General features: G+C 50.1%; 5 protein-coding genes across 5 annotated transcripts; all 5 read left to right on the plus strand.

Moving 5' to 3' along the window:
- Positions 1–386: 386 nt before the first annotated feature.
- On the plus strand, positions 387–2,652 carry LOC140251052 (uncharacterized). Its single transcript, XM_072334288.1, has 5 exons — positions 387–432; positions 1,010–1,378; positions 1,661–1,753; positions 2,164–2,244; positions 2,402–2,652. Exons 1-5 carry the CDS (start codon positions 387–389, stop codon positions 2,650–2,652), a joined length of 840 nt encoding a protein of 279 aa, XP_072190389.1.
- A 2,282-nt stretch (positions 2,653–4,934) lies between these two features.
- On the plus strand, positions 4,935–11,292 carry LOC140251053 (uncharacterized). Its single transcript, XM_072334289.1, has 6 exons — positions 4,935–4,980; positions 5,353–5,721; positions 6,604–6,699; positions 7,116–7,196; positions 7,353–7,469; positions 11,276–11,292. Exons 1-6 carry the CDS (start codon positions 4,935–4,937, stop codon positions 11,290–11,292), a joined length of 726 nt encoding a protein of 241 aa, XP_072190390.1.
- Positions 11,293–11,607: 315 nt separating this feature from the next.
- Positions 11,608–16,109, plus strand: LOC140251054 (T-cell surface glycoprotein CD8 alpha chain-like). Its single transcript, XM_072334290.1, has 5 exons — positions 11,608–11,653; positions 12,231–12,596; positions 12,890–12,961; positions 13,602–13,721; positions 16,024–16,109. The coding sequence occupies exons 1-5, from the start codon at positions 11,608–11,610 to the stop codon at positions 16,107–16,109; spliced, it is 690 nt and encodes a 229-aa protein (XP_072190391.1).
- Positions 16,110–16,148: 39 nt separating this feature from the next.
- Positions 16,149–19,786, plus strand: LOC140251055 (T-cell surface glycoprotein CD8 alpha chain-like). The gene is made up of 5 exons (XM_072334291.1): positions 16,149–16,194; positions 16,772–17,137; positions 17,912–17,992; positions 18,677–18,793; positions 19,770–19,786. The coding sequence occupies exons 1-5, from the start codon at positions 16,149–16,151 to the stop codon at positions 19,784–19,786; spliced, it is 627 nt and encodes a 208-aa protein (XP_072190392.1).
- Positions 19,787–22,280: 2,494 nt separating this feature from the next.
- On the plus strand, positions 22,281–24,542 carry LOC140251056 (T-cell surface glycoprotein CD8 alpha chain-like). Its single transcript, XM_072334292.1, has 5 exons — positions 22,281–22,326; positions 22,901–23,269; positions 23,552–23,644; positions 24,055–24,135; positions 24,292–24,542. The coding sequence occupies exons 1-5, from the start codon at positions 22,281–22,283 to the stop codon at positions 24,540–24,542; spliced, it is 840 nt and encodes a 279-aa protein (XP_072190393.1).
- The last annotated feature ends 2,216 nt before the right edge of the window (positions 24,543–26,758 follow it).

The following is a 26,758-nucleotide window of genomic DNA, read 5'->3' on the forward strand; positions in this document are numbered from 1 at the left end:
GCACTCCATGGCTACTGAAGGGGACATGGCATGGTTTTCTGTAGATCAGATCATGATGTGAATACCCAAAATATCTGGGAGACAGCAGCAGGTAGCGACAGATCAGACTTCAAGATAGATCACTGTCAGTGTGAATCTCAGCTGAAGACACTGCAGCAAAGTCCCTGAGACAACATTAACAAAGCTAACACAATATGCAAGCCCAAGTTCTGGATCACAGATGAAGAGCTGCAGAAATAATTTCTCACTGTTTCACCACAGGGGCTGAACACGGACTGCACACAGAAGAGGGTCCTGATGACATCACATCCTCTCCTATAAGTTACGCTGCCTCCAAAGCTCAGTGAGAAAGATCAGCCGCGCTGCGCTGCACCGCCCCGAGGACGATGGCCGGCTCTCCTGCACTGCTCCTCCTGCTCAGCCTGGGGCTCTGTGAGTATGGAAGCGGGCTGACGGGGCACCTGTGTGGGAGGAAGGGGGACAGTGGGGGAAGGCATTCCCCATGCACCACGTCCAAGACAATGGGCAACAGCAAACACAGGGAAAGAAGGGGCAAACCCAAAGGATGGAATTCAGGGCCGCTCAGGGACTGCGCAGGGAGGCGGGAGTGGTGGGACTGCAGCACAATACGTAGCAGGAACAGAGCCTGTTCAGAATGGTGTTGCTGGAGGGGATGGGGAAGGGGAGAGAGGGGGAACGGGGCAGTTGTTGGTGGAAAATCATCTGTCAGAGAAGCTGGGAAATGGCAGCTGCCCACGCAAGGCAGCTGAAGGGCTGCTCTCAAGGCCAGCATCCATCTCGAGAGCATGGCGCTCTCAACGCTCAGTCCCCAGGGACTCCAGCACAGCACACAAGCATGATGGATGCTGATCCCTCCATCTGCATTCACCCTCACAGCCCACCTGCCTGCCTGCCATGCACTAAACCAGCAGGGTAGAGCCCTGCCCAAAGGCCCTGGGAGCTCTTCCTGAGCAGCACCTGAGGGGACATGGCTGACATCTGCCCACAGGCTGCACCATTGCCCAGGGACACACGAACACGATGGAGGCCAGGTTCTTTGATAGGAATATGAAGCACCCCCAGCAGGGACAGCGTGTGGAGCTGGAGTGCCTGCATTACGAGAGAAACAGACCCATCTTCTGGATCCACCTGGACAAGAGTCAGAAACTTCACTTCATTGTCTCCAGTACCCAATCTTATTCAAACACAGTACAAGAGGTTGAGAAAACATCTACAAATTTTGAGGCTATCTGGAGAAGAAACTCCCCTCGGCTGGTGGTGAAGTCCTTCTCGGCACAGGACCAGGGAACATATTTCTGCGTCAACTTCATCAACCAGGTGCTGCACTTCAGCTCTGGACAACCCGCCTTCTTCCCAGGTCAGCAACAGCTTCACCCACCTCGCTTACACCCAGCTCCCCTGCCCGTGCCTTCTCAACCCGGCCCATCGCCCACACTCCCCATGGCCCTGCTTCTTTCCCAAGCCATCTCATCACACAGGCACTGCTCCTCTATATACAGGCTCCCTGCCCAGCAGCTCCACTCATGGTACCTGCCCTGCCCAAACACAGAGGTGGTCACACAGCTCAGCGGCACCTCTGAGGGATAGGAGGAAGCTCTTCAGCTGTACCTTGCTGAGTTTGCTTATTTCTTCTTTCCAGTCACAACAACAGCAGCACCCACCATACCCGCTGCCACCACTCAGTGCAGTCAGGTCACCAAGAAAGACATCTTCTGGCACAGCCCGGATCCAGGTAACAATCTGCAGGGAGGCAGACACTCTGCCAGCAGTGCTGAATTGCTTGCAACAGCGTGAATTAAAGGCTGTGCTGACTGCAGGCATTTTGGGACGTGAGGACAAGAGAAAGTTTTAATCTTTCTCAGAGCAGCAAATGAGGGCGTGAAACCACCTAAAGAGCTCAGAATTTCTGAGGGTGCTGGGAAGAAACTCTGAGCCCACAGCCCTCAGATTTCATGGCTGAGCAGCTCAGCAATGGAAGCAGACCTCACATCAGAGTGTCACAGCATCACAGGAAAAAGTGGGCCCTACGGAGACCCCCAGTGCTGGCCATTATGTTCATCTATGGCCCGGCAGGAGGGGGAGAAGAATGTTTTGTTGTCTCTCACCGCATTCATCCATTTTTCCATCCACTCACAACAACAGCAGGACACATCACACCCACTACCACCACCCAGAGCAGCCCAGTCACCAAGAGGAACAGCTCACAACATGGTCTGGATGCAGGTAACCCAGCTGTGGGGAGGCAGGGGCTCTGCCAGCAGTGCTGCTTTGAGCAGAAGAGCCCAAATTAAAGTCTCTGCTGACTACAGGCATTTCTGGATGCAGGCAGATGTCTGCAACTGGCCCTTTCCCCTTTCTCCTCTCTCCTTTCTTCCTGCAGGATCAAGCCATGAGAACACACCACAGTTCTGCCATGATACAGTCATATGGGTTAACCTGGCTGGCACCTGCCTCCTCCTGCTCCTCACTGCCATCACCATCAACATCACGCACTGCCCAAGTAAGTCACACTCTGACACCCTGCAGAGCTTCCTGGAGCCTCACACCACAGAGCACAGCCCGCTCCTGCAGGGAATGGGCTCCCTGCTGATTGCCCTCACGCAGCCATTGGCAGGACACAGGGAATGCTGAAGGATCACACCTAAAACACTTTTCCAGATTTCCCTCATCATTAGATTGTGGTTCTGAAACCTTCATCACATTTTACACTTGCAGATAAGAAGGTATAGACAGGCATTAGTAGAAACATATAGAGAAAATGTAAATGTAAACACAAGAAATTACGAAAAGTGTAGACTCTGCCATCCTGATGTCATCATATTCGGGATGAAACGGCCAAAATCTAAAACATTACTCAGCCATTTAATTCAGCCTTTTCACTCTGATCAACATTACCAGTGAAGATGCATTAGCTGCATTAATTTCTGCAGCAAGCAGCACTAATGCTGAAGGCGAAATTGTAAATTCAGAAATCTTCATTGATATTTTTAGTTCCTCACTGCTAAAGTGGTCAGATCTTCCCACACCAACAGCAGAAAGCATCAGCAGGGCTGAAATCAGCACAGCCACGCGTCACACGTGCTCACCACAAGCTCATCCCTTGCAGGACCAAGCTCACCGTAAGCAAGCAGTGCTGCGTGGCTGCTCAGCAGAAGGCACACAGGCGTCCTCCTCCAGCACCGCCCTGATCCCAGCAGCAACACACACAGCTGCCCTGATGGAGCGCGGCCATTTGGATGATCCTTCTCGACCTACACATCAATCACACCCAAAACTCAGCTCTCATACCCCAGCCTACCTCTCATTCCCAAGGTCTTCCCAGTTAAATGTTTCAAATTCTTAATGCTCTCAGCATATTCATAGGTTTTCTTCACAATTCTCAAATAAAATAATGTTCCAAATAAAAGAAATCGACTCCAGCTATATTCAAATATATTTCTCTTTCTCTCCAGGGATCCATGGTGGGAAATCCCTCCCACTTTTCCAACTGAAATCCCCACAGCAAGCACCAAGATCACTCATCTCAATCTCACATCCACCTGAGCCCTGTTCCAAATCCTCTCAGGCTACCCCTTACCTCCAGGATTTTGTCTAAATCTCCACAGCCATCTCATTGAATATTGTTTAACATGAATAAACTAAATACAGACCAATTTCAGCACAGCCTCTACATATACTAAACAGTGATGCCTCTGTTTTTAAAGGCAGGAAGAACTTCCAAACCTGTGAGCTCATCAGTCTTAAACCAACTCTCTCAGTAGCACCATCAGTGCTGCTGATGGTCGCTGCTCAGCAGGTGAGGACTCAGCATGACCTTGTATAAATGCATCTGAAACATCACAGTTTAACCTTGGCTGACCTTAGTTACCCCATTCCAGAAGGCTTCACAGTGGCCTTCTTTACTCACCAAAATGCTTTGAGGCCCAATCAAATGAGCCCAGCAATAGCCAATTTTGGCCCATTTTCTCACAAAACAGCACTTGCACTACACAGCATTACCTGGTTTTTGGAATCCAGGAACAGGGGGCACATTTGCAAAACAGGAATACAGCAACACATCACAAATAACAGCAGAGCCAGGAAATAACAACAGAAGACACAAATAACACCAGCACAGGGAAACTGTCGCTACTGCATGTGCAAAGCTGCAGGAAGCCCAGCACTTACCAATGTGTGAGTGGTCACCTGGAGGCAGCAGCAAGGGCCCTCAGTGCTGAGGCATAGCAGGGTGTTTTTTGGCAGGGCGGAAGTCCCTGTGGTTGTAGAACAAAAACACTAGAATTTAAATTAAGAAAAGAGTTACTGTGCGTGAGTCTGGTACATGGGGCTGCAGAGATGGCTGCCACATCACAGACCTCCTGCCCTGCACACAGCGGCTTCTGCACAGAAACCGTAAAGAGAACAGCTGAGCTGGAGCACTCGGCTACATGTCAGCAATGCACGGACCCAGAGATGAGAAGTGCACATGGATCAGTCCGAAAATAGATGAAAACACACTAAAATCTCCTGCATCAAACACAACATGCAACCCACTTCAATGGCATGGGACTTATCCTTCTTGTTGGCAAATGTGGACAGGATGGGAGTGTCCCAAATGGCGGAGAGACTGCAGATTATGGTGGCTGATTTGATTTCAAGCATAAGCTTTGTCAGTGTGAATCTCAGCTGAAGACACTGCAGCAAAATCTCTGAGGAACCACTAAAGGAAACGCTATCATGATAAACGAGCCCAAGATTTGGTTCACAGATGAAGAGCTGCAGAGATGATTTATCACTGTTCTACCACAGAGTCTGAACACGGACTGCACACAGAAGAGGGTCCTGATGACATCACATCCTCTCCTATAAGTTACGCTGCCTCCAAAGCTCAGTGAGAAAGATCAGCCGCGCTGCGCTGCACCGCCCCGAGGACGATGGCCGGCTCTCCTGCACTGCTCCTCCTGCTCAGCCTGGGGCTCTGTGAGTATGGAAGCGGGCTGACGGGGCACATGTGTGGGAGGAAGGAGGACAGTGGGGGAAGGCATTCCCCATGCACCACGTCCAAGACAATGGGCAACAGCAAACACAGGGAAAGAAGGGGCAAACCCAAAGGATGGAATTCAGGGCTGCTCAGGGACTGCGCAGGGAAGCGGGAGTGGTGGGACTGCAGTGCGATACGCAGCAGGAACAGAGCCTGTTCAGAATGGTGTTGCTGGAAACCATCCCTCCGCATTCACCCTCACAGCCCACCTCCTGCTATGCACTGCAACAGCAGGGTAGAGCCCTGCCCAAAGGCCCCGGGAGCTCTTCCTGAGCAGCACCTGAGGGGACATGGCCGACTTCTGCCCACAGGCTGCACCACTGTGCAGCAACAAAGGAACACAATGGAGGCCAGGTTCCTTGATAGGAATATGAAGCATCCCCAGCAGGGACAGCGGCTGTTGCTGGACTGCCTGCATTACGAGAGAAACAATCCCATCTTCTGGATCCGACTGGACAAGAATCAGAAACTTCACTTCATTGTCTCCAGTACCCAATATTATTCCAACACAGTGCAAGAGGGTGAGAAAACATCTACAAATTTTGAGGCTATCTGGAGAAGAAAATTCCCTCGGCTGGTGGTGAAGTCCTTCTCGGCACAGGACCAGGGAACATATTTCTGCGTCAACTTCATCAACCAGGTGCTGCACTTCAGCTCTGGACAACCCGCCTTCTTCCCAGGTCAGCAACAGCTTCACCCACCTCGCTTACACCCAGCTCCCCTGCCCGTGCCTTCTCAACCCGGCCCATCGCCCACACTCCCCATGGCACTGCTTCTTTCCCAAGCCGTCTCATCACACAGGCACTGCTCCTCCTCATACAGGCTCCGCTCATGGTACCAGCCCTGCCCAAACACAGAGGTGGTCGCACAGCCCAGCAGCACCTCTGAGGGATGAGAGTTACAAAGGCCACAGTCACCACCTCCTTCCTCACCTTACCTGGCCCTGTGAGGTGTGAGGTGGTCTCACAGCCCAGCAGCACCTCCCCATCCCATCAGCAACCTCTGAGTGATGAGAGTTACAAAGGCCACAGAGGAAATAATGCCTCCTCACAAACTGCATCTGGCCCATTAAGTCCCAACAGCCATCATATGCTGAAAACACCTCAAAAACAAACTCAAAAACCCCCTTGACACTGAGGACATGTTTTAATAACAGAGATAACAAAGAGCTCACACAAACTGAGGGGACAGATAAGAAATTAGGAGACCAAATCCCTTGGTTCCAGGGCTGTGCAGCATGGGAAAGCATCACTGTTCCAAGCAGACCCAATAAAAGTTCTTCTGCTGTCTGCATACTGGCAAGGATAGGAGGAAGCTCTTCTGTCACACCTCTCTGTATGCACTTATTTCTTTCAGTCCTCTAAGTACTGAAATAGGCTCCCTGGGGAGGTGGTTGAATTGCCATCCCTGGATGTGTTTAAGAGCCGTTTGGATGTGGTGCTCTGGGATATGATTTAGTGGAGGGTTGTTAGAGTTAGGGTACTTGCTGGGCTGCGGTTGGACTTGATGATCTTCAAGGTCTTTTCCAAACTGGGTAATTCTATGATTCTATGATTTTCCAGTTGAAACAACAGCAGCACCCACCACAACCACAGCCACCACCCAGAGCAGCCAAGTCACCAAGAAGAACAGCACACAACAGGGAGGCCCGGATGCAGGTAACCCAGCTGTGGGGAGGCAGGGGCTCTGCCATCAGTGCTGCTTTGCCTGGAACAGTATGAATTAAAGGCTGTGCTGACTGAAGGTATTTCAGAATGTGAGGAAAGGAGAAAATTCTGATTTTTCTCAGAGAGCTGCCAATCAGGGCATGTAACCACCTATAGAGCTCAGAATTTCTACGAGTGCTGGGAAGAAATTCTGAGCCCACAGCCCCCAGTTTTCTGGACTGGGCAGATCAACAATGCAAGCAGACCTCGCATCAGAGTGTCATGGCAATACAGGACAAAGTGAGGAAGCACTACAGAACATCCCTAAGCTGGCCACAGGCTCATCTATGGTCTGGCAAGAGGGGGAGAAGGCTGGTTTGTTGTATCTCACTATATTTGTCCATTTTTCCATCCACTCACAACAGCAGCAGAACACATCACACCCATTGTCACCACTCAGAGCAGCCTGGTCACCACAATGGACATCTCCAGACAGGGCCCGGATGCAGGTAATCCAGATGCAGGGAGGCAGGGGCTCTGCCAGTACTGCTGCTTTGGTCTTATGAGGCCAAATTAAAGTTGCTGCTGACTACAGGCATTTCAGGATGCAGGGAGATTCTGCAACTGGGCCTTTCCTCTTTCATCTCTCTCCTTTCTTCCTGCAGGAACAAACAATGAGAACAAGCTGAATTCTACCTGTGAAGTTTTCCTCTGGGTTCGAGTGGCTGGCACCTGCCTCCTGCTCCTCTCTGCCATCACCATCACCATCACGGACTGCCATAGTAAGTCACAGAATCAGAGTCATAGAATGGCGAGGGCTGAAAAGGACCACAATGATCATACAGTTTCAACCCCCTGCTACGTGCAGGGTCACCAACCAGCAGACCAGGCTGCCCAGAGCCACATCCAGCCTGGCCTTGAATGCCTGCAGGGATGGGGCATCCACAGCCTCCTTGGGCAACCTGTACAGTGCGTCACCACCCTCTGGGTGAAAAACTTCCTCCTAAGATCCAGTCTAAATCTCATGTGTCTCAGTCGAATCTGACACCCTTCAGAGCTTCCTTGAGCCTCACACCACAGAGCACAGCCTGCTCCTCCAGGGGAATGGGCTCTCTGCTGATTGTCCTCATGCAGCCACTGCGTGTCCAGGATACAGGGATGTCAAAAAAAAACACTCTCAAAATCCTATGCCTAATTTTCTTCTACTCTAGATCAGCTTTCAGAATATTTATCATGTTCTGCACTGTCAGACGGTAGTTGATAACACAGAAATATTATTCTACCAGACTGCATTACCTCTACCATCCTGAAATCTGTATCTCAACTATGGAAGTACCAGAACCAAAAGCACTGTGACATAACAGGAGAAACATGCATAAGAATGTGTTCCGCAAAGCCAAATGCCAACACTCACAACAGCAGATTCAGCTATAGCCCATCTCCTTAATTACACATATTCGGAGGCTGCTATGCTGAAAGCAGTCAGGCTACATGTCAGGGAAGGCAAAAGGTTCTGGCACAACTTCATGTCTGAAATCTTTAACTAACCCCGAGAATACAGCCAGTGCAGTGAATGTTTAAATGCCAGTATTCCACTTTTCCACCCTCCATTTGAATCAAAGGTTGTGACTGGAAGGGAAATTCTGAAACTTTCAGTCAACTCTCAGCTCTTCCTCACCCAAGAGATCAAATGATCTACATGCACAAAGTAGATGGATGATCAAAACCAACCACATCTCACCCACCGTTGTCACTTGCAGGACCGAGCTCACCGTAAGCAAGCAGTGCTGCGTGGCTGCTCAGCAGAAGGCACACAGGCGTCCTCCTCCAGCACCGCCCTGATCCCAGCAGCAACACACACAGCTGCCCTGATGGAGCGCGGCCATTTGGCTGCTCCTCCTCTGCTGCCCACCAGCACTGCACACCTCCCGCCGCCTGACATGTGCTCCTGCCCCACACTGCTGTCACACAGCCAGACCGCGGGGCACAGCGCTGACCACAACAAGCCCAGCAGCTCCGTGCCACGCTGGGAAAGGCACCGCAGTTCTGCACAGCTCAGCCTTCCACCACATGACCAATAAACACAGCAGATCAATACCCAGTTCTGATGCCTCAGCCTCTCAATTCCAAACTCTTCCCTACAAGATGAATCTAACTTCTGTCTCTCACTGTGGAATTTGGTATAATTCATTAATGGCATAGGAGGCAGAGAGACTCATAACACAACGTGCTATTCCACTAGTATTGAACAAAGCAAAATTCCACAATTAAAACCACACCAAATGATGTTGGAAGAAATGAGTGTCGGACTCATTTCTGTACTGGCAACTGAAATCTCCTCAGCAGGCATAGAGAAAATTCATCCATGCTGATGCTCTAAATTGCCTCCATAGCTGAAGGTTTTAAATTAGAGCTGTTCCTGGAGGTCCTCCTTCAGTCTGAAGCTTTTCATAATAGAATATTTACAACTGGGATCGTAGTTCTAATGTATTACAATAAACATATTGTTTAACTGTAACATATGTATTATTCTATTACAATAGAAACAATAGACTACTTTTTGCAAAGATATATGAACACAGAACCCAGCAAAGTGCAATCTTTGCCCCAGTTGATGTCTTCCATAGGAGACAAGAGGTGCAGGCTCAGCAGCACAGTGGCTTCACCTGTTCACACACAAATGTCTTCAGCAGAGCTAAGCCAGCTCGGGTCACTCTCTGGCCCATGGAGCGTGTCCCTGCTGGGAAGGCATGCATGACAGCACCATACTGCTCTCTCTCCACTGACAATAAGCTTCCACTTCTCCATAAAGACATATATTCATTAACAGATTCTTAAAGGCAGCAGAAAGGAGCGATTCCCCCAAAAACACACCATATGACACAGCAGAGTCGTCATCATCCAGCATGGCATAATGTGCAACATCAGAAGATGCAGGGCATGGGGGTATCTTTGTTGTAGCGATGACTCACAAAGCAGCTCAGAAGATAACAAGCTGAATATGAAAAGCTGTCTTCTGATCTGTGACTCAGGGCCCAGGGCCTGAGGACTTCACAGCAGGGGGTGGCCTTGTGTGCAAACCAGATCCATCCATGAGCCTTGAGGACCAAGAGGAAGGGCAACTCCATGTTTAGGTGGTGAACTTCTGGGTACCTATTAGGGAGCAGGGAACCACCCATAGTGGAGTGACACTGTCACAAAGAGAGAAGAGGAAGGAAAAATGACCAAACTGAGACAGGCAATAGCCCTGTCTGGCTTATCCTGCCCTCCAACTGTAGAAGATATCCCAACATATCTCACAACATGAGAGGCTGATGGTAGGCAACCGTGCTCCAGGGCAGGGTGAGAATTCAGGCCCCAGAAACATTCAAGCACCCTCATTTGTCTACAGCTCCCCTTCCAGTCCCATCATTCTGATCCACAGAAATCAGGAATTTTCCTGCTTTGGTCACAGTCCCGGTGTAAGGCAGAAGCAGATCGCGTCAGCACCTCACAAAACATGGGACAACGTCAGCCATCCACAAGGCAAGTCCATCACTTCAGCACCTGACCCCACCGCAAAGGCAGCACGGATTCTGCTTTGGGTGAGGAGACTAAACTGACAACACAAAGAGCCTACACAAGCAGCATAACCCACACTCCTGGCTGAGAAAGAGATGCAGGCCTCGGAGTCCACGGTTCTAACGTGCTTGATGGGAATTCAAGACAAAGGCTCTTGTCATGTTCTTTAAAAGATTAACCCTCTCTAACCACCTTTTTGCAACACATCTCATCAACCTCATGCGCACACTGCATGTCTTACAGCCTCATAAAACCTTCTGTTTCACAGGACTTAGCAGGCCTCAATCCAGCTTTCCACACTCACCACAATGCTTGGAGGCCCAATGAGATAAGCCCAGTTCCCAGACAGTTTCAGCTCCTTTTCTCACACAACAGATCTTCCATCAGTCAGAAGTGCCTGCCTTTTTAACATCCTGAGGACTTTCTTTAAAAGGTAATAGAACAACAACTCACACATTACCAAATAGAGAAGGAAAGCCAGGAAATACCAAGAGAAGAGGCAAATATGACCAACATACGGGAACTGCTGTAACTGTATGTGCAAAGCTGCAGGAAGACAAAAGTATTAGCAGTGTACAGGAGGTCACTTACAGACAGTGGGCAGGCCTCGGAGTGTTACAGCAGCTAAAATGGGATGGTTGTTCTCTTCTTTAGAGAGGGCGGAAGTCCTCGTGGTTGAAGAAGAAAACCAAAGGGATATTAATAAACATATAAACTCACCATACCACTGGGACACGGGGCTGCCTTGATGTGTATCACAGCACAGAGCTCCTGCCTTGCACACAGTGGCTCCTGCAGAAACAGCGAAGAAGAAATGCAGAGAACAGCTGAGCTGCAGAATGCAGCTACATGTCAGCAGTGCATGCACTCAGAGATAAGGAGCAGATGGACACATGCTGTAAAACATTCCCAGGTCTTCTTTAACCTGTAAATTGAATAAAATAAAGTACAATGCAAAGCATTATCATCTAGGAAATACAACAACTTGCCCATGCCCGTGGCCACAGTCCTGTCCTAATTTCTGCAGATCTGGATGTGAAGTGAGTGGGAAACAGCAGCCTGTGGTGATGCACCTGATATCCAGAAGTACCACTGTCAGTGTGAATGTAAACTGAAGACACTGCAGCCAAATCCCTGAGGCAACATTTAAAGCAAAGCTATCAGGATAAATGTGCCCAAGTTCTGGATCACAGACAAACAGCTGCAGAAATAATTTCTCACTGTTTCACCACAAAGGATGAACCCTGTCTTTTCACAGAAGAGGGTCCTGATGACATCACATCCTCTCCTATAAGTTACGCTGCCTCCAAAGCTCAGTGAGAAAGATCAGCCGCGCTGCGCTGCACCGCCCCGAGGATGATGGCCGGCTCTCCTGCACTGCTCCTCCTGCTCAGCCTGGGGCTCTGTGAGTATGGAAGCGGGCTGACGGGGCACCTGTGTGGGAGGAAGGAGGACAGTGGGGGAAGGCATTCCCCATGCACCACGTCCAAGACAATGGGCAACAGCAAACACAGGGAAAGAAGGGGCAAACCCAAAGGATGGAATTCAGGGCTGCTCAGGGACTGCGCAGAGAAGTGGGAGCGGTGGGACTGCAGAGCGATACGCAGCAGGAACAGAGCCTGTTCTGAATGGTGTTGCTGGAGGGGATGGGGAAGGGGAGAGAGGGAGGATGGGGCAGTTGCTGGTGGGGAATCACCTGGCAAAGAAGCTGATAAGGGGCAGCAGCCCACACAAGGCAGCTGAAGGGCTGCTCTCAAGGCCAGCATCCATCTTGAGAGCCTGGCGCTCCCAATGCTCACTTCGCAGGGACTCCAGCACAGCACACAAGCATGCTGGACGCTAATTCCTTCCTCCACATTCACCCTCACATCCCACCTACCTCACTACCACGCAACACACAGGCAGGGAAGAGCCCTGCCCAAAGGCCTCAGGAGCTCTTCCTGAGCAGCACCTGAGGGGACATGGTCAACTTCTGCCCACAGGCTGCACCGGTGCCCAGGGACAGAGGGATGCAGTGGTGGTCAGTTTCAACAGGAATGTGAAGCACCCCCAGCAGGGACAGCGGCTGGAGCTGGAGTGCCGGACATCCAGAATCACATGGGGAGCCTCTTGGGTCCGCCTGGACAAGGATGGGAACCTTCACTTCATTGTCTACAGTAATTCACCACAAAACACAATCTTTCATGAGTATAAGAGAATATCTCAGCGCTTCGAGGTATCATGGAGAGATAGCTCCCCTCAGCTGGTGGTGAAGTCATTCTCAGCACAGGACCAGGGGATCTATTTCTGCGTTACCAACGTCAACCAAGTGCTGCACTTCAGCTCTGGACAACCCGCCTTCTTCCCAGGTCAGCAACAGCTTCACCCACCTCGCTTACACCCAGCTCCCCTGCCCGTGCCTTCTCAACCCGGCCCATCGCCCACACTCCCCATGGCCCTGCTTCTTTCCCAAGCCGTCTCATCACACAGGCACTGCTCCTCCACTGATAAGAAATTAGATGCCTGTATCCTCTGTTTCCAGGGCTGGGCAGCAATCAAAGCAGACCCTGCAGTAGTTTTCCTTCTGCTGGCCATGTCCTGTCATGGATAAGAGGAAGCCTTCAGTAGTACCTTGCTGAGTTCACTTATTTCTTCTTTCCAGTCACAACAACAGCATCTCCCATCGTACCCGTGGCCACCAAGAAAGACATCTTCTGGCACAGCCCGGATCCAGGTAACAATCTGCAGGGAGGCAGACACTCTGCCAGCAGTGCTGAATTGCTTGCAACCGCATGAATTAAAGGCTGTGCTGACTGCAGGCATTTTGGGATGTGAGAACAAGAGAAAGCCTTAACCTTTCTCAGAGCACCAAATGAGGGCATGAAACCACCTAAAGAGCTCAGAATTTCTGAGGGTGCTGGGAAGAAACTCTGAGCCCACAGCCCTCAGATTTCATGGCTGAGCAGCTCAGCAATGGAAGCAGACCTCACATCAGAGTGTCACAGCATCACAGGACGAAGTAGGCAATACGGGTTCCCCCCAATGCTGGCCATTATGTTCATCTACGGCTGGCAGGAGGGGAGAAGGCTGTTTTGTTGTCTCTCACCGTATTCATCCATTTTTCCATCCACTCACAACAACAGCAGGACACATCGCACCCACTGCCACCACCCAGAGCAGCCCAGTCACCAAGAGGAACACCTCACAACATGGTCTGGATGCAGGTAACCCAGCTGTGGGGAGGCAGGGGCTCTGCCAGCAGTGCTGCTATGAGCAGAAGAGCCCAAATTAAAGTCTCTGCTGACTACAGGCAATTCAGGATGCAGGCAGATGTCTGCAACTGGCCCTTTCCTCTCTCTCCTTTCTTCCTGCAGGATCAAGCCATGAGAACACACCACAGTTCTGCCATGATACAGTCATATGGGTTAACCTGGCTGGCACCTGCCTCCTCCTGCTCCTCACTGCCATCACCATCAACATCGCGCACTGCCCAAGTAAGTCACACCCTGACACCCTGCAGAGCTTCCTGGAGCCTCACACCACAGAGCACAGCCCGCTCCTGCAGGGAATGGGCTCCCTGCTGATTGCCCTCACGCAGCCATTGGCAGGACACAGGGAATGCTGAAGGATCACACCTAAAACACTTCCAGATTTCCCGCATCATTAGCTTTAGATTCAGAAACCTTCATCATATTTTACACTTGCAGATAAGAAGGTATAGACAGGCATTAGTAGAATTACACAGGGAAATTGTAATCATACAAGAAATGACAAACTGTGTTGACGCTTCCATCCCGATGTCATCATACTGGGACTGAAACTGCCAAAATCCAAATGATTACTCAGCCATTTATTTCAGCCTTTTCACCCTGATCAACATTACCAGTGAAGATGCATTAGCTGCATTAATTTCTGCAGCAAGCAGCACTGATGCTGAAGAAGAAATTGTAAATTCAGAAATCTTCATTGATATTTTTAGTTCCTCACTGCTAAAGTGGTCAGATCTTCCCACACCAACAGCAGGAAGCATCAGCAGAGCTGAAATCAGCACAGCCACGCGTCACACGCGCTCACCACAAGCCCATCCCTTGCAGGACCGAGCTCACCGTAAGCAAGCAGTGCTGCGTGGCTGCTCAGCAGAAGGCACACAGGCGTCCTCCTCCAGCACCGCCCTGATCCCACCTGCAACACACACAGCTGCCCTGATGGAGCGTGACCATTTGGATGACCCCTCTCTACCTACACATCAATCTCAGCCAAAACTCAGTTCTCATACCCCAGCTTACCTCTCATTCCCAAGATATTCCCTCTTATAAGCTTCTAATTCTTAATGCTCTCAGTTTTTTTTCTTAGGTTTTGTTCACAGTTCTCAAATAAAAGAATGTTTCAAATAATGGAAATTGACTCCAGCTATATTCAAGTATATTTCTCTATCAGACCAGGGATCCATGGTGGGAAATCCCTCCCACTTTTCCAACTGAAATCCCCACAGCAAGCACCAAGATCACTCATCTCAATCTCACACCCTCCTGAGCCCTGTTCCAAATCCTCACAGACCCTCCCTTCCCTCCAGGATTTTGTCTACATTCTCCACAGCCATATCTCATTGATCCAATGTTTAACATGAATAAACTAAATACAGACCTAATTCAACATAGCCCCTGCGTACATTAAACAGTGATGCCTCTGTTTTTAAAGGCAGGAAGAACTTCCAAACCTCAGAGCTCATCTCTCCTTCCCAACTCTCAGTAGCACCATCAGTGCTGCTGATGGTTGCTGCTCAGCAGGTGAGGACTCAGCATGACCTTGTATAAATGCATCTGAAACATCACAGTTTAACCTTGGCTGACCTTCGTTACCCCATTCCAGAAGGCTCCACAGCGGCCTTCTTTACTCACCAAAATGCTTTGAGGCCCAATCAAATGAGCCCAGCAATAGCCAATTTTGGACCATTTTCTCACAAAACAGCACTTGCACCACACAGCATTTCCTGGTTTCTGGCATCCAGGAACAGGGGACACATTTGCAAAACAGGAATACAGCAACACATCACAAATAACAGCAGAGCCAGGAAATAACAACAGAAAACACAAATAACACCAGCACAGGGAAACTGCCGCTACTGCATGTGCAAAGCTGCAGGAAGCCCAGCACTTACCAACGTGTGAGTGGTCACCTGGAGGCAGCAGCAAGGGCCCTCAGTGCTGAGGAACAGCAGGGTGTTTTTTGGCAGGGCGGAAGTCCCTGTGGTTGTAGAACAAAAACACGAGAATTTAAATTAAGAAAAGAGTAAGTTTGCGTGAGTCTGGTACATGGGGCTGCAGAGATGGCTGCCACATCACAGAACTCCTGCCCTGCACACAGTGGCTTCTGTACAGAAATAGTAAAGAGAACAGCTGAGCTGAAGCACTCGGCTACATGTCAGCAACGCATGGACCCAGAGATGAGAAGTGCACATGGATCAATCTGAAAACAGAAGAAAACATAACAACTTCTGCATCAAACACAACATGCAGCCTATGACAATGGAACAGGACTTATCCTTGTTACTGGCAAATGTGGACATGATGGGAGTGCCAGAAATGGAAGAGAGACAGCAGATTTGATGGTGATTTGATTTGATGTTGACTGATTTGATTTCAAGATGGACCACTGTCAGTGTGAATGTAAACTGAAGAAACTAAAGCAAAATCCCTGAGGCACCAATTAAAACAATGCTATGACAATAAACCAACCCAAGATTTGGGTCACAACTGAAGGTCTTCAGAAAGCTTTTCTCACGCTGTTCCACCACAGAGGATGAACCCTGGCTCTTCACAGAAGAGGGTCCTGATGACATCACATCCTCTCCTATAAGTTACGCTGCCTCCAAAGCTCAGTGAGAAAGATCAGCCGCGCTGCGCTGCACCGCCCCGAGGACGATGGCCGGCTCTCCTGCACTGCTCCTCCTGCTCAGCCTGGGGCTCTGTGAGTATGGAAGCGGGCTGACGGGGCACCTGTGTGGGAGGAAGGAGGACAGTGCGGGAAGGCATTCCCCATGCACCACGTCCAAGACAATGGGCAACAGCAAACACAGGGAAAGAAGGGGCAAACCCAAAGGATGGAATTCAGGGCTGCACAGGGACTGCACAGGGAAGCGAGAGCGGTGGGACTGCAGCGCGATACGCAGCAGGAACAGAGCCTGTTCAGAATGGTGTTGATGGAGGGGATGGGGAAGGGGAGACAGGGGGCAAGGGGCAGTTGTTAATGGGGAACCACCTGGCAAAGAAGCTGATAATGGGCAGCAGCCCACACAAGGCAGCTGAAGGGCTGCTCTCAAGGCCAGCATCCAACTTGAAAGCCTGGCACTCCCAATGCTCAGTCCCCAGGGACTCCAGCTCAGCACACAAGCGTGCTGGACGTCGATCCCTCCCTCTGCATTCACCCACACAGCCCACCTGCCTGCCTGCCACGCACTAAACCAGCAGGGAAGAGCCCTGCCCAAAGGCCCCAGGAGCTCTTCCTGAGCAGCACCTGAGGGGACATGGCCGACTTCTGCCCACAGGCTGCACTGGCGCCCAGGGACAGAGGGATGCAGTGGTGGTCAGTTTCAACAGGAATGTGAAGCACCCCCAGCAGGGACAGCGGCTGGAGCTGGAGTGCCGGACATCCAGAATCACATGGGGAGCCACTTGGGTCCGCCTGGACAAGGATGGGAACCTTCACTTCATTGTCTACAGTAATTCACCACAAAACATAATGTTTCATGAGTATAAGAGAATATCTCAGCGCTTCGAGGTATCATGGAGAGATAGCTCCCCTTGGCTGGTGGTGAAGTCATTCTCAGCACAGGAACAGGGGATCTATTTCTGCGTCACCAACGTCAACCAGGTGCTGCACTTCAGCTCTGGACAACCCGCCTTCTTCCCAGGTCAGCAACAGCTTCACCCACCTCGCTTACACCCAGCTCCCCTGCCCGTGCCTTCTCAACCCAGCCCATCGCCCACACTCCCCATGGCCCTGCTTCTTTCCCAAGCCGTCTCATCACACAGGCACTGCTCCTCCACTGATAAGAAATTAGATGCCTGCATCCTCAGTTTCCAGGGCTGGGCAGCAATCAAAGAAGACCCTGCAGTAGTTTTCCCTCTGCTGGCCATGTCCTGTTATGGATAAGAGGAAGCCTTCAGTAGTACCTTGCTGAGTTCACTTATTTCTTCTTTCCAGTCACAACAACAGCAGCACCCGCCATATCCGCGGCCACCAAGAAAGACATCTTCTGGCACAGCCCGGATCCAGGTAACAATCTGCAGGGAGGCAGACACTCTGCCAGTAGTGCTGAATTGCTTGCAACAGCGTGAATTAAAGGCTGTGCTGACTGCAGGCATTTTGGGACGTGAGGACAAGAGAAAGCCTTAATCTTTCTCAGAGCAGCAAATGAGGGCGTGAAACCACCTAAAGAGCTCAGAAATCCTGAGGGTGCTGGGAAGAAACTCTGAGCCCACAGCCCTCAGATTTCATGGCTGAGCAGCTCAGCAATGGAAGCAGACCTCATATCAGAGTCTCACCGCATCACAGGACCAAGTAGGCAATACGGGTTCCCCCAATGCTGGCCATTATGTTCATCTATGGCCGGCAGGAGGGGGAGAAGGCTGTTCTGTTGTATCTCACTGTATTCATCCATTTTTCCATCCACTCACAACAACAGCAGGACACATCACACCCACTGCCACCACACAGAGCAGCCTGGTCACCAAGAGGAACAGCTCACAACATGGTCTGGATGCAGGTAACCCAGCTGTGGGGAGGCAGCGGCTCTGCCAGCAGTGCTGCTTTGAGCAGAAGAGCCCAAATTAAAGTCTCTGCTGACTACAGGCATTTCTGGATGCAGGCAGATGTCTGCAACTGGGCCTTTCCCATTTCCTCTCTCTCTCCTGATGGAGCTGGGCATGTTCAGCCTGGAGAAGAGAGGGCTCAGGGGAGACCTTATTGCTTTCTATAACATATTGAAAAAAGAGTTTGTAGTGAGGCCTCTTCTCTCGTGTCATTAGTGATAGGACCAGAGGGAATGGTTGCAAGCTACAGCAGGGGGGTTCAGGCTGGACATTAGGAAGTATTACTTCTCAGAAAGAGTGGTGAGGCACTGGAAAGGACTGCCCAGGGAGGTGGTGGAGTCACCAACCCTGGGGGTGTTCAGGGAATGACTGGATGTTGTGTTGAGGGACATGGCTTAGTGGGAGCTATTTCTAATAGGTGAACGGTTGGACATGTTGATCCTTTAGGTCTTTTCCAACCTTAAAAAAAGTAAAAATAAAAATAAAATAAAATAAAATAAAATAAAATAAAATAAAATAAAATAAAATAAAATAATATAAAATAAAATAATATAAAATAAAATAATATAAAATAAAATAATAAAATAAAATAATAAAATAAAATAATAAAATAACAAAAATTTCCTTTCTTCCTGCAGGAACAAGCAATGAGAACAACCTGAACTCCTCCTGTGATGTTTTCCTCTGGGTTCGAGTGGCTGGCACCTGCCTCCTGCTCCTCACTGTAATCGCCATCACCATTATGCACCACCAAAGTAAGTCATAGAATGGCAGAAACGTAGAAGGGCGTGGGATGAAAAGTACCACAATGATCATCAAGTTTCAGCCCACCTGCTACATGCAGGGTTGCCAACCAGCTGACCAGGCTGCCCAGAGCCACATCCAGCCTGGCCTTGAATGCCTCCAGGGATGGGGCATCCACAGCCTCCTTCGGCAACCTGTTCCAGTGCGTCACCACCCTCTGGGTGAAAAACTTCCTCCTAATATCCAATCTAAATCTCCTGTGTCTCAGTCGCACCCCGACATCCTGCAGAGCTTCCTGGAGCCTCACAACACAGAGCACAGCCCGCTCCTCCAGGGGAATGGGCTCTCTGCTGATTGTCTTCATTCAGCCATTGCGTGTCCTGGATACAGGGATGTCAAAAGGACCGCTCTCAAAATCCTATGCCTAATTTTCTTCTACTCCAGATCAGCTTTCACAATATTTATCATGTTCTGCACTGTCAGACGGCAGTTGATAACACAGAAATATTATTCTACCAGACTGCATTACCTCTACCATCCTGAAATCTGTGTTTCAGCTTTGGAAGTACCAGAACCAAAAGCACTGTGACATAACAGGAGAAACATGCATAAGAATGTTTTCCACAAAGCCAAATGCCAACACTCATAACAGCAGATTCAGCTATAGCCCACCTCCTTAATTACACATATTCGGAGGCTGCTATGCTGAAAGCAGTCAGGCTACATGTCAGGGAAGGCAAAAGGTTCTGGCACAACTTCATGTCTGAAATCTTTAACTAACCCCGAGAATACAGCCAGTGCAGTGAATGTTTAAATGCAAGTATTCCACTTTTGCACCCTCCAGTTGAATCATAGGTTGTGACTGGAGGGGAATTTTGAAACTTTCAGTCAACTCTCAGCTCTTCCTCACCCAAGAGAACAAATGATCTACATGCACTAGATGGATGATCAAAACCAACCGCATCTCACATCTGTTGTCACTTGCAGGACCGAGCTCACCGTAAGCAAGCAGTGCTGCGTGGCTGCTCAGCAGAAGGCACACAGGCGTCCTCCTCCAGCACCGCCCTGATCCCAGCAGCAACACACACAGCTGCCCTGATGGAGCGCGGCCATTTGGCTGCTCCTCCTCTGCTGCCCACCAGCACTGCACACCTCCCGCCACCTGACACGTGCTCCTGCCCCACACTGCTGTCACACAGCCAGACCGCGGGGCACAGCGCTGACCACAACAAGCCCAGCAGCTCCGTGCCACGCTGGGAAAGGCACCGCTGTGCTGCACAGCTCAGCCTTCCACCACATGACCAATAAACACAGCAGATCAATACCCAGTTCTAATGCCTCAGCCTCTCAATTCCAAACTCTTCCCTACAAGCTGAATCTAACTTCTCTCTCTCACTGTGGAGTTTAGTAGAATTCATTAATGGCAGAGGAGGCAGAGAGACTCATAACTAAGAATGGAAAGCGCTCTTCCTGGCTTACCCTGTACTCCACTTGTAGATGTTCTCCTTACACATCTCTGAACATGACATGCACTGGGTAGGCAATCGTGCTCATCAGCAGGGAGAGAATCCAGTCCAAAAATATATCCAACCTAATGCATCCACCACTGAGCTTGAGGAGAATAAACTGAGAACACACGGAGTCCACACAAGCAGCATAGCTCAGATGTCTCAATTGGGGACGGATTCTCCACGTTTCCTTGGTGGCATTTCAAGTCACAAATGCATGCAGTGCTATTTGATAGATCCAACAGATTCTGTGCTTATTTCGTTAAGCTCTGCTCTACTTCACGCAGACAACACAAGGCTCACAGCCTCACACCACCACAAACCTCACAGAGCTCAGCAGGCCTCACTCCCGCTTTCCTCACTCACCAAAGCGCTGTGAGGCCCAAAGAAATGAGCCCAGTTCCCACATCACTTTAGCTCACCTTCTCACACAACAGCACTTCCATCACCCAGCAGTGCCACTTTTCTTGCTCCCAGAACAACAGGCACGCTGGCACAGCAGCCATACAGGCATGCACAACCCGCAGCCCACACACTCCAAGGCCCAGCCCTCCCACAGCTGATCCCCGCCATCATGGCGGAAGCTCTGCTTCAGCTGTGCAGCCATCACTCATAGCCCAACGGCTGTGCTACACACAAGGTGTGCCTTGAGAATCAAATTGATTTCTTACCCACGTGTTAAGAATGCAGCCTATTTTGAATGGACTGCTCTGAAAGTAACACCTCCTGTTTTATCCAGTTGGCTCATGATGTCAGAGGCAGAAGGTGGGGGTATGGCAGTAGAAGCAGAACTTCCCACCAGTTTTCCACCACGTTGGGTTGCCACGTGACAGATGGCAGCAGAGGGGCAGTCTGACAAAACAGCGTCTGACATGGAAATGAGCACTGAAATCCTCCGTGCAGAACAAATGGCACCCACTGATATTCACTGATGTTTGTTGGGTGTTTCTGGAAACCAAACAGTGGATGTGGGCAATGCGAGGTGCTGGGAGGAGCATTTCAGCAGTGACAACTGCAGTCACCTGTGCTCGTGCCTAACACTGCTCCTCATCACTCAGTGCAGCCCAGGGAACCAAAATGTTGCACACAAACAGAGTCACTGAAAAACACCTCAGAAGTGAAATACAAGTCAAAATAACCAAACATACAGGATAACCCCAGGAAATACCAAAAGAGGAAACAAACAGCTACTGAAACAGTCATGTACAAAGCTGCAGGAAGTCCAAACCACCACCAGCGTGAGAGCGGTCACCTGGAGGCAGCAGCAAGGACCTTGAATGATGAAGCACAAAGGGGATATTTGGCAGGGTGGAAGTTCTTGCGGTAGGAGAAGAAAGTCTCAAGATGTAAAAAAATAAATGCCAAAAAAAACTCTGCATGGCCCTGGAGCATAAGGCTTTATTGATGGATGTCACACCACAGCCCTCCTGCCTTCAACACAGCACCATCAGCACAGAAAATAACAAGTACAGCTGCAGAGAACAACTAAGATACAGAACTCAGCTATGTCTCCACAACATGTGGACTCAGAGATGAAAAATGCAGATGGACCAGCCTCTACATGGAATGAAATCAAATAAAATCTTCAACATAAAATACAATTTGCACTCCATGGCTACTGAAGGGGACATGGCATGGTTTTCTGTAGATCAGATCATGATGTGAGTGCCCAACTAATCTGGGAGACAGCAGCAGGTAGCAACAGATCAGACTCCAAGATGGATCACTGTCAGTGTGATTCTCAACTGAAGACACTGCAGCAAAGTCCCTGAGGCAACATTAACAAAGCTAACACAATAAACAAGCCCAAGTTCTGGATCACAGATGAAGAGCTGCAGAAATAATTTCTCACTGTTTCACCTCAGAGGCTGAACACGGACTGCACACAGAAGAGGGTCCTGATGACATCACATCCTCTCCTATAAGTTACGCTGCCTCCAAAGCTCAGTGAGAAAGATCAGCCGCGCTGCGCTGCACCGCCCCGAGGACGATGGCCGGCTCTCCTGCACTGCTCCTCCTGCTCAGCCTGGGGCTCTGTGAGTATGGAAGCGGGCTGACGGGGCACCTGTGTGGGAGGAAGGACAGTGCGGGAAGGCATTCCCCATGCACCACGTCCAAGAAAATGGGCAACAGCAAACACAGGGAAAGAAGGGGCAAACCCAAAGGATGGAATTCAGGGCTGCTCAGGGACTGCTCAGGGAAGCGGGAGTGGTGGGACTGCAGCGCAATACGTAGCAGGAACAGAGCCTGTTCAGAATGGTGTTGCTGGAGGGGATGGGGAAGGGGAGAGAGGGGGAACGGGGCAGTTGTTGGTGGAAAATCATCTGTCAGAGAAGCTGGGAAATGGCAGCAGCCCACGCAAGGCAGCTGAAGGGCTGCTCTCAAGGCCAGCATCCATCTCGAGAGCCTGGCGCTCTCAACGCTCAGTCCCCAGGGACTCCAGCACAGCACACAAGCATGCTGGATGCCGATCCCTCTATCTGCATTCACCCTCACAGCCCACCTGCCTGCCTGCCATGCACTAAACCAGCAGGGTAGAGCCCTGCCCAAAGGCCCTGGGAGCTCTTCCTGAGCAGCATCTGAGGGGACATGGCCGACTTCTGCCCACAGGCTGCACCATCGCCCAGGGACACACAAACACGATGGAGGCCAGGTTCTTTGATAGGAATATGAAGCACCCCCAGCAGGGACAGCGTGTGGAGCTGGAGTGCCTGCATTACGAGAGAAACAGACCCATCTTCTGGATCCACCTGGACATGAGTCAGAAACTTCACTTCATTGTCTCCAGTACCCAATCTTATTCAAACACAGTGCAAGAGGGTGAGAAAACATCTACAAATTTTGAGGCTATCTGGAGAAGAAACTCCCCTCGGCTGGTGGTGAAGTCCTTCACGGCACAGGACCAGGGAACATATTTCTGCGTCAACTTCATCAACCAGGTGCTGCACTTCAGCTCTGGACAACCCGCCTTCTTCCCAGGTCAGCAACAGCTTCACCCACCTCGCTTACACCCAGCTCCCCTGCCCGTGCCTTCTCAACCCGGCCCATCGCCCACACTCCCCATGGCCCTGCTTCTTTCCCAAGCCGTCTCATCACACAGGCACTGCTCCTCTATATACAGCCTCCCTGCCCAGCAGCTCCACTCATGGTACCTGCCCTGCCCAAACACAGAGGTGGTCACACAGCTCAGCGGCACCTCTGAGGGATAGGAGGAAGCTCTTCAGCTGTACCTTGCTGAGTTTGCTTATTTCTTCTTTCCAGTCACAACAACAGCAGCACCCACCATACCCGCTGCCACCACCCAGTGCAGTCAGGTCACCAAGAAAGACATCTTCTGGCACAGCCCGGATCCAGGTAACAATCTGCAGGGAGGCAGACACTCTGCCAGCAGTGCTGAATTGCTTGCAAAAGCGTGAATTAAAGGCTGTGCTGACTGCAGGCATTTGGGGACGTGAGGACAAGAGAAAGCCTTAATCTTTCTCAGAGCAGCAAATGAGGGCGTGAAACCACCTAAAGAGCTCAGAATTTCTGAGGGTGCTGGGAAGAAACTCTGAGCCCACAGCCCTCAGATTTCATGGCTGAGCAGCTCAGCAATGGAAGCAGACCTCACATCAGAGTGTCACCGCATCACAGGACGAAGTAGGCAATACGGGTTCCCCAGAATGCTGGCCATTATGTTGATCTACGGCTGGCAGGAGGGGGAGAAGGCTGTTCTGTTGTCTCTCACCGTATTCATCCATTTTTCCATCCACTCACAACAACAGCAGGACACATCGCACCCACTGCCACCACCCAGAGCATCCCAGTCACCATGAGGAACAGCTCAGAACATGGTCTGGATGCAGGTAACCCAGCTGTGGGGAGGCAGGGGCTCTGCCAGCAGTGCTGCTTTGAGCAGAAGAGCCCAAATTAAATCTCTGCTGACTACAGGCAATTCTGGATGCAGGCAGATGTCTGCAACTGGGCCTTTCCCCTTTCCTCTCTCTCCTTTCTTCCTGCAGGATCAAGCCATGAGAACACACCACAGTTCTGCCATGATACAGTCATATGGGTTAACCTGGCTGGCACCTGCCTCCTCCTGCTCCTCACTGCCATCACCATCAACATCGCGCACTGCCCAAGTAAGTCACACCCTGACACCCTGCAGAGCTTCCTGGAGCCTCACACCACAGAGCACAGCCCGCTCCTGCAGGGAATGGGCTCCCTGCTGATTGCCCTCACGCAGCCATTGGCAGGACACAGGGAATGCTGAAGGATCACACCTAAAACACTTTTCCAGATTTCCCGCATCATTAGCTTTAGATTCAGAAACCTTCATCATATTTTACACTTGCAGATAAGAAGGAATAGACAGGCATTAGTAGAATTGCACACAGAAATTGTAATCATACAAGAAATGACAAACTGTGTTGACGCTTCCATCCTGATGTCATCATACTGGGACTGAAACTGCCAAAATCCAAATGATTACTCAGCCATTTATTTCAGCCTTTTCACCCTGATCAACATTACCAGTGAAGATGCATTAGTTTCATTAATTTCTGGAGCAAGCAGCACTAATGCTGAAGGGGAAATTGTAAATTCAGAAATCTTCATTGATATTTTTAGTTCCTCCTTGCTCAAGTGGTCAGATCTTCCCACACCAACAGCAGGAAGCATCAGCAGGGCTGAAATCAGCACAGCCACGCGTCACACGCGCTCACCAAAAGCCCATCCCTTGCAGGACCGAGCTCACCGTAAGCAAGCAGTGCTGCGTGGCTGCTCAGCAGAAGGCACACAGGCGTCCTCCTCCAGCACCGCCCTGATCCCAGCAGCAACACACACAGCTGCCCTGATGGAGCGCGGCCATTTGGATGATCCTTCTCTACCTACACATCAATCACACCCAAAGCTCAGCTCTCATACCCCAGCCTACCTCTCATTCCCAAGGTCTTCCCTGTTACATGTTTCAAATTCTTAATGCTCTCAGTGTATTCATAGGTTTTCTTCACAATTCTCAAATAAAGGAATGTTTCAAATAAAAGAAATCAACTCCAGCTATATTCAAATATATTTCTCTATCAGACCAGGGATGCATCGTGGGAAATCCCTCCCACTTTTCCAACTGGAATCCCCACAGCAAGCACCAAGATCACTCATCTCAATCTCACATCCACCTGAGCCCTGTTCCAAATCCTCATAGACCCTCCCTCCCCTCCAAAACTTTGTCTATATTCTCCACAGCCATATCTCATTGAATATTGTTTAACATGAATAAACTAAATACAGACCAAATTCAACATAGCCCCTGCATACATTATACTATGATGCCTCTGTTTTTAGAGGCAGGAAGAACTTCCAAACCTGCGAGCTCATCAGTCTTAAACGAACTCTCTCAGTAGCACCATCAGTGCTGCTGATGGTTGCTGCTCAGCAGGTGAGGACTCAGCATGACCTTGTATAAATGCATCTGAAACATCACAGTTTAACCTTGGCTGACCTTAATTACCCTGTTCCAGAAGGCTTCACAGTGCCTTTCCTTACTCACCAAAATGCTTTGAGGCCCAATCAAATGAGCCCAGCAATAGCCAATTTTGGCCCATTTTCTCACAAAACAGCCCTTGCACTACACAGCATTTCCTGGTTTCTGGCATCCAGGAACAGGGGACACATTTGCAAAACAGGAATGCAGCAACACAGCACAAATAACAGCAGAGCCAGGAAATAACAACAGAAGACACAAATAACACCAGCACAGGGAAACTGTCGCTACTGCATGTGCAAAGCTGCAGGAAGCCCAGCACTTACCAACGTGTGAGTGGTCACCTGGAGGCAGCGGCAAGGGCCCTCAGTGCTGAGGCATAGCAGGGTGTTTTTTGGCAGGGCGGAAGTCCCTGTGGTTGTAGAACAAAAACACAACAATTTATATTAAGAAAAGAATAACCATGTGTGAGTCTGGGACGTGGGGCTGCAGAGATGGCTGCCACATCACAGACCTCCTGCCCTGCACACAGCGACTTCTGCACAGAAAGGATAAAGAGAGCAGCTGAGCTGGAGCACTCAGCTACATGTCAGCAATGCATGGACCCAGAGATGAGAAGTGCACATGGATCAATCTGAAAACAGAAGAAAACATAATATCTCCTGCATCAAACACAACATGCAGCCTATGACAATGGAACAGGATTTATCCTTGTTACTGGCAAATGTGGACATGATGGGAGTGCCAGAAATGGTGGAGAAACAGCAGATTGTGGTGGCTGATTTGATTTCTAGATGGACCACTGTCAGTGTGAATGGAAACTGAAGACACTAAAGCAAAATCCCTGAGGCACCATTTAAAACAATGCTATAACAATAAACCAAACCAAGATTTGGGTCACAACTGAAGTTCTTCAGAAAGCTTTTCTCACACTGTTCCACCACAGAGGATGAACCCTGGCTCTTCACAGAAGAGGGTCCTGATGACATCACATCCTCTCCTATAAG

This window comes from Excalfactoria chinensis, chromosome 4 (genome assembly GCF_039878825.1).
Source record: "Excalfactoria chinensis isolate bCotChi1 chromosome 4, bCotChi1.hap2, whole genome shotgun sequence".
In the NCBI taxonomy this organism is placed as follows: domain Eukaryota; kingdom Metazoa; phylum Chordata; class Aves; order Galliformes; family Phasianidae; genus Excalfactoria; species Excalfactoria chinensis.

Excerpts from the sequence above, each read along its gene's own strand:
- LOC140251052 (XM_072334288.1), top strand. The coding sequence starts at position 387 with ATGGCCGGCTCTCCTGCACTGCTCCTCCTGCTCAGCCTGGGGCTCT. Across the intron at positions 433-1,009 it reads CCTGCTCAGCCTGGGGCTCT|GCTGCACCATTGCCCAGGGA; the intron begins GTGAGTATGGAA and ends ATCTGCCCACAG. Across the intron at positions 1,754-2,163 it reads CTGGCACAGCCCGGATCCAG|CAGGACACATCACACCCACT; the intron begins GTAACAATCTGC and ends TCACAACAACAG.
- LOC140251053 (XM_072334289.1), top strand. The coding sequence starts at position 4,935 with ATGGCCGGCTCTCCTGCACTGCTCCTCCTGCTCAGCCTGGGGCTCT. Across the intron at positions 5,722-6,603 it reads ACAACCCGCCTTCTTCCCAG|TTGAAACAACAGCAGCACCC; the intron begins GTCAGCAACAGC and ends ATGATTTTCCAG. Across the intron at positions 7,197-7,352 it reads CAGACAGGGCCCGGATGCAG|GAACAAACAATGAGAACAAG; the intron begins GTAATCCAGATG and ends TTCTTCCTGCAG.
- LOC140251054 (XM_072334290.1), top strand. The coding sequence starts at position 11,608 with ATGGCCGGCTCTCCTGCACTGCTCCTCCTGCTCAGCCTGGGGCTCT. Across the intron at positions 11,654-12,230 it reads CCTGCTCAGCCTGGGGCTCT|GCTGCACCGGTGCCCAGGGA; the intron begins GTGAGTATGGAA and ends TTCTGCCCACAG. Across the intron at positions 12,597-12,889 it reads ACAACCCGCCTTCTTCCCAG|TCACAACAACAGCATCTCCC; the intron begins GTCAGCAACAGC and ends TCTTCTTTCCAG.
- LOC140251055 (XM_072334291.1), top strand. The coding sequence starts at position 16,149 with ATGGCCGGCTCTCCTGCACTGCTCCTCCTGCTCAGCCTGGGGCTCT. Across the intron at positions 17,138-17,911 it reads ACAACCCGCCTTCTTCCCAG|CAGGACACATCACACCCACT; the intron begins GTCAGCAACAGC and ends TCACAACAACAG. Across the intron at positions 17,993-18,676 it reads ACAACATGGTCTGGATGCAG|GAACAAGCAATGAGAACAAC; the intron begins GTAACCCAGCTG and ends TTCTTCCTGCAG.
- LOC140251056 (XM_072334292.1), top strand. The coding sequence starts at position 22,281 with ATGGCCGGCTCTCCTGCACTGCTCCTCCTGCTCAGCCTGGGGCTCT. Across the intron at positions 23,645-24,054 it reads CTGGCACAGCCCGGATCCAG|CAGGACACATCGCACCCACT; the intron begins GTAACAATCTGC and ends TCACAACAACAG. Across the intron at positions 24,136-24,291 it reads AGAACATGGTCTGGATGCAG|GATCAAGCCATGAGAACACA; the intron begins GTAACCCAGCTG and ends TTCTTCCTGCAG.